General features: G+C 47.7%; 1 protein-coding gene across 1 annotated transcript; it reads left to right on the forward strand.

Moving 5' to 3' along the window:
• The first annotated feature begins 2,726 nt into the window (after window positions 1-2,726).
• LOC114683802 (granzyme B-like) lies at window positions 2,727-5,799 on the forward strand. Its single transcript, XM_028858147.2, has 5 exons — window positions 2,727-2,925; window positions 3,826-3,973; window positions 4,391-4,526; window positions 4,673-4,933; window positions 5,547-5,799. The coding sequence occupies exons 1-5, from the start codon at window positions 2,742-2,744 to the stop codon at window positions 5,688-5,690; spliced, it is 873 nt and encodes a 290-aa protein (XP_028713980.1). The 5' UTR covers window positions 2,727-2,741; the 3' UTR covers window positions 5,691-5,799.
• The last annotated feature ends 804 nt before the right edge of the window (window positions 5,800-6,603 follow it).

Here is a 6,603-nt window from a genome sequence, read left to right on the forward strand (position 1 = left end):
CATTGGAGAAATTCCCTCCTTCAGGTCCCTACCACCCTCATGTCTTGTTTCCCTTAAAGACCTTTACACAAGACTGTCTTAATGAACAGAGCCACCGTCATAAGGAGGGAGAGCAGCTGACTTCTGATTTCTGGTTGAGTACTAAAAATACTCCTGAGAAAACATGTACCAAGATTGTCCTTGGAAAGATTGAAATGAAAGGATACAAACAGAACACATTAGGAGCAATATGCCTGCACACACACACACACACACACACACACACACACACACACACATACACACACACACACACACACACACACACAATCACACATTCAATCACACACAAATTGTTTCAGATATCTGTGCTGTGTTACTTCCCCAACTCATATTTTCTGTACACAAGACATCTTGGAATTGATAACATTCAAGACCCTTTTCAGAGACACCCAGCACACACCAGGAAGAGCATCTTCTTGGCAGAAGGCTTCTTTATGCCATTCTTAACTCATATAACCTCAATGGGGAAAATTAAAATGTCCATCCTCCTTCCTCCTGTGAAGTCTAGATCAAAGCTGACATTTCTAGATAGGAAGGAGCTAAGCTAAAGACATGCGCTAACACTAAGCCCATTATGTCCAGCCCCCACAGTATCCTCAAGAGTTATTGAATTACTTTTGCAGATGCTTATTATACTCCCAGCTAAAGAGTCAAAGCATTAGTTTGTGATACCAAAGGGAGATAAGTGTAAGACTTCTTTGAGCCCTTAGGAACTAGGCAGTGCTTTGGTAGATTTAATATGGCCTACCAACTGATCCTCAACCTTCCTGACTTAGAAACTTAAAACAAGAAAACATTAAAGGTGTCCAGAGTTTCTGGACATATTGGGGGTTCTGATAAGTGACTCACAAATAGAAATGTGGTCAGAACAATGTTGTCACTAATTACCATGTGTCATCGGTGGCAAGGAAAGCAATGCCACTGTGCTATGCACACAGGTTTCTAGAGACCGTCCCTGCAGTGTGGAGGTCTCCTCATAGAGGAGACCTGGCCCAGTTTCCCTACTATGTGTGTATTTATGGGTCTTTTGTGAGTTATTCCGTCAGAAACAGATAAACTAAAAAACCAGAATTCCTTACAACTGAGCGGTCACACGGAGACTGAATGATAGATGATGTGACACAAGAATTATTAGGCATGTGTTGGAACGATAAAGAGAAAGCCACACGTTTTGCATCTATAAACCCAGGCTTCTGGTAAGTGACTCTGCAGCTTATGTCTGCCCTGCCTCAAACCCAACTATTTGCCACATCCTAAGAAGATGTGGTCAGAAGGGTCACACAGGAGACCCTGAGAGAGATGAGGAGGACAGTTTGTCACTCTAGAAGGGTAAGATGTGATTCCACCTTCCAATTTGTAGAATCAGATCCCTTTTAAGAGTGGAAGTGGCCCTGGTGGGCAATATCCATATCTCCCGTTTTCAACACAAAACTACAAAGGAGGCAAAGAAAGAGTAACGAATTTCCCATCACATAGGAGACGATTGACATAAAATATTTTAAGGGCTCTTAGACGTTCACAAAGGTTTTTCGTTTCTTATAAGTATTCAGAAACTTTGAAAAGGAACTAAAGGGAACCAGTAACAACATATGAAAAAGTAGAAACTATTTGTAAACACTTCAAAGTTTTAACACTGAAAAGGACCATTACTAAGATGGAGGCTTCACTAATGATATTCAACAGCAAAATAGGGAGAAATCAGTGAAGTTTATGCTGGAGTCATGGCTTGGCAGTTAAGAATGCTTACTTCTCTGCAGAGGACTTGAATTCATTTCCCAGGTCCCATATAATGTGACTCACAACTGCCTCTAACTCCAGCTCCAGGGGATCCAATACCCTTTTCTGTCCTCAATGGACACTGTATCCTGGTACACACACACACACACACACACACACACACACACACACACACACACAGAGAGAGAGAGAGAGAGAGAGAGAGAGAGAGAGAGAGAGAGAGAGAGAGAGAGAGAGAGAGAGAGATTGTTGAGTTTAAGCAGCCTGGCTTGCTTTCTTATGTTGGACTATATCAGTAATTTAGTGACCTGACCTGACTGTCCTTCAGGAAATTAGACCTTTCCAAACCTTAGCTCACAGGTTTGCATGGGACAAGTGTCAGCTTTTCTGAAGAAGCAGGAATGACTTAGGCTTTTGTCAGTCAGTGGTTCAGCTCTCAGTCTGCAGCAATCTCTTATTTCATGTCAATAAATGTCACATGTAGGTGTTTCATAAGAAAGATATTTGTCACATGGAACTTGTGAAGCTCTGCTGCTAAATAGGCTGAATAGTGTTTGCTAGACCTGTCTGTTCCGGTCTTGTCCATCACTGTACCATTGCCCTCCCCAAACTGTACTCTAGTCATGGTTGCCCCTGGTTATCCCCCACTAGGTGGTCAGCTCACACTTGGTTCTAGTACAACAGATGAGCTTCATTGCACATCTGTCCTTTTGGACTGAGCATTGTGGCATTGAGATAACTGATCTTCCACCACTGGGAACTTGGGTTTCTGGGACTCTGATACCATACCCGACAAACCCCACCCAGTACCCTTGTGTTCCCGCCATGGGCTGTAACTGGTGGCTCTGAGTCATTAGCTGTGGGTCCTGCTGTGGTTACTTCATGATTCTCACACAAGCACTCAGAAGACGTCACCAGGCAGAGGCAGCAGGGGTGGGAACTTTCACAGAAAGCCTTCTGTGATGAAGCATCATAAAAAGAGAGGGGGCACAAGGTCGCCGAGCTCACTCCACCTCCTTCATCTCCTAGAGGTTACAAGAGAGCAAGGACAAAGCCCCAGGTGCTGGGACCTACTGGGTCTCCCAGAGAGGATGAAGCTCCTCCTGCTCCTGCTGGCCTTCTCTCTGCCCCCCAGAACAAAGGCAGGTGAGTGAACAACACTTCCCTTAGTGGCCTAACCCTTCTGTCACCAGAGGTGGGAGGGCAGAGGCCTTTCTCAGGAAGAGCCAACGAGTGCCAGCCCCTTCCTGAGCCATACTTGTCATCTGGAAAGTGGGTTTTCCTAGAAGGCCATGGTAAAGGGTAGGAAACCTGCAAACCTGTTCTTCTGGAACAGGCAGAATGGGCCTGGCTTCTGCATCTATGATGATAGGTCACCCCCTCACCAAGTACTCATCCAAGAAACCTCGATCCCAGAATAGGTGGAAACGCTGTCCTCAGAATAAGTGTTTTTGCTGATCCCAAGCCACTAGGTCCTTTCCTGCAACTCGGCTTCCCAGGCTTCCTGTGGTTCCAATGTTCAAGGATGAACCACTGGGCAAGCCCTAATTTCTCTGCTTTCTAGAATGCCAGCAGCTGCATCTAGGAATGAATGGGGAGTTATCACTCATGAAGCCAGGGACCTTTACTGAGCACCCAGTATATGCCAGGCCTGAAGAAATAGGATGCCACAAAGTGTGAACTGAAGACTTGGCCCTAGAAAGCAGCACTTTCCCTGGCCTCACAGGGCTCATGGGGGGTGGGGGTGGGGCAGAACGACACAGTTAGAAAGTCTCTAAGAACAGAAATCAGGGGAAAGACAGGATGAGTCCTTAGCATTTCCTTACCCAGAGACTTAGGCATGCCTCCAACTATGTGGAAGAAAGATTGCTAGACCAATACCTACTTTTCTCTCCTTTTTGAGAGGGAGCTCTTAGGGATCTCCTCTCAGTCTGCTCCTAACTCCAGGCCTCCCTGGCTCCCAAATGCCTAGCAAGTCTGGAGCCATTACACGAAGCTCCTCCATTGGACAGCAGGTGCATGCAAAAAGGTTGGCTTTTTCTTCAGGGGAGATCATCGGGGGACATGAGGCCAAGCCCCACTCTCGACCCTATATGGCTTATCTTGAGATCACTGATGGAGATGTTACTCGAAGGTGTGGTGGCTGCCTCATACGAGAAAATTTTGTGCTGACTGCTGCTCACTGTCAAGGGAGGTGAGGAGCAAGAAAGAGTCCATATCCTCCTGAGAACATTCCATGGAGACCCTGCCTTCTTCCTAAGAAGCTTGGGAGGAGAGTGGGCCCAGCAAGTCTCATGAGTGAGAACCAGCCTGGCACCAGAGTAACGGCTAAGGAATCGAGCATATTTAGATCAGAGTTAGCATTGAAACACAAACCAAACAATGCAATGTGCTTTTCTAGCATAAGGACTCTGGGCAGTGTGGTGCAGGTACTGGTGCTCCAGAATTCTATCGTTTTTATGGCTAAGAAGCAGAAGGCACAGTCACTCTTGTCCCTTCAGTTTTCCTCAGCTAGGGTTCCACCATGACCAGCACACCCTGCCCTTCACACCTCCTGGGCTGGATATTCTTTGATTTCACATCTCTTATCCTCACTCTCCTCTCTGCACAGCAAAATAAATGTCACCTTGGGGGCCCACAACATCAAAGAACAGGAGAAGACCCAGCAGATCATCCCTGTGGCAAGAATCATCCCACATCCTGCCTATAATCATCAGAAAATCCTCAATGACATCATGCTCTTAAAGGTGAGACCTGCTACTCTCTTCCTGGTACCAGGATCGCCCCTCCCGGTCTCATCCCATCCCTTCCCTCCCTGCCATCCTGGCTTTCAAGGTGTCCCAGGCCAGCAGGCTCCTGGCTGAGCTGGTCTCTCTTGCCTCTTCCCCAACAGCTGGAAAAGAAGGCCAAGAGGACTCAAGCTGTGAGGCCCCTCAACCTGCCCAGGCGCAAGGTCTATGTGAAGCCAGGGGATGTGTGCTCTGTGGCTGGTTGGGGAAGGCTAGCCCCAGGGGACAAATACTCAAACACACTCCAAGAGGTGGAGCTGGAAATACAGAAGGATCAGGAGTGTGAGTCCCACTTAAAAGATTACTACAACAAAACCAATGAGATTTGTGCAGGGGATCCAAAGATCAAGAGAGCTTCCTATAAGGTAAGTTGGATTTTCATTCTCCATGGAAGGGGAAAAGATATCTGGGACCTAGAGATCAAATATCAAGGAACTCCTTTGCCCACTGGCTGTGACCTTTCTTCCTGGGAGCAGCACTAACCAGTAACTAACTAGGTCCCCTCAAGGAATCTCAGTGAAGGCAGCTGGTATAAAAGTAGGATTTACACAGTCCTCCTGACATCCAGACCCAGGCTTTAGAAAGCTGTGTCCCTGCCTGTGTCATTAACACAAGCAGGTGTCTCCACAGAGCAGACACCCACTTTTGTCCATGGTCTTGTCCTCCATGCTCACATCAGGCCCACTCACCTGTCCCCATGTTCTTAAACAATTGCCTGGAAATGAGGGTCCCACACACCTTCATAAAGAGTGGATCACAGACCTGGAGAAAGGGCAGAGGCTGGGCTCAGGAGGGAGGTGAAGCAGTAACCCTGTCCACAATCAGAGCAGGAAGCCCAGGGACACCCAGGCCTGCTCTCTGATCTCCCACAAGCAGAGCACACAATTCGTGCTTCTCTGAGAGGAACCTTGAAATGAGAGGGATATTGGTACTAGAATGAACAACATCTCAGACCGTTGTGGCCCTCTCCATTCACAGGGGGATTCAGGAGGGCCCCTGGTGTGTAAAAAAGCAGCTGCAGGCATTGTATCCTTTGGACGTACTAATGGTTCAGCGCCTAGAGCCTTCACCAGAGTGTCAAGTTTCCTATCCTGGATAAAGAAAACGATGAAACGCAGCTAACTACAGAGCAAACCAGACCCCTCTCTGACTCAGCATCTCCCCTACAGCTGAATCCAAGATTGTGTGGGGACAGAAGACACAACTCAATAAAGTTCTCTTTGCTCAATCAGAAGTCTGGTTTCGTATCACAGGGACCAACTCTGTCTTGGCAGGCCAGTGGCACACTTCTGCTCTCTGCTCACCCCAACAACATCCCACTCTGCAGTGCCTGCCCTTCTGACAAGCCTAAAGTTGAGCTTGGGGCTCTCTTGTCCTGGGGCTCAGCGTGAACATTTTATCTTCTCTGTGTCATATGGAAAAAAGGAGAGAGAAAGAACCACTGGTCCTGGAGACATGGGAGACAGAGCCCAGGTCACTGTAGATGGGCCTTCCTGGAAAAAGTATCTCTGTCCCACAGCTTCACCATTAAGGTGACAGATATTTCAGTAAGGGCTGTTCCACATCTGGAATTAGTTTCCCTATCTTCTTTTGGAACCAGGGCCAACCTTGGTCCACCCTCCTGGCTCTATGTCCTTCTCCATCATGGCTGCTCAGACGAGTCTAACAATTTCTATGCTTTACAACCATGCAGATTTGAGCACATCCCTACCTCTTATAACCTCCTATAACCCAAGCCATGTGTGGTTCCTCCCATTAAGGCCTCAGCCCTGTGGTGCCAGCCCAACTTAGGCCATGGCAGAGAGGTACCTTCAAAGGTCCAGGCCAGAAATGGCATCACAGAGGGTCCATGGAAGCCAGGGCCCTCAGCATCTCTTTCTAGAAAACTGCACCCCACCTCCCACATGCTCAGACCTAGGGAAGCTCTTCCCAGTCAGCTCAGTTCCTCCTATATGCCCTACATCCACTCCAGCAGGGTCTCTCACAGTAGGAGCCCCTCTGAGCATGTCCATCTTAGTTACTGCTGGACGCTAGG

This window comes from Peromyscus leucopus, chromosome 9 (assembly GCF_004664715.2).
Source record: "Peromyscus leucopus breed LL Stock chromosome 9, UCI_PerLeu_2.1, whole genome shotgun sequence".
NCBI classification, from domain to species: domain Eukaryota; kingdom Metazoa; phylum Chordata; class Mammalia; order Rodentia; family Cricetidae; genus Peromyscus; species Peromyscus leucopus.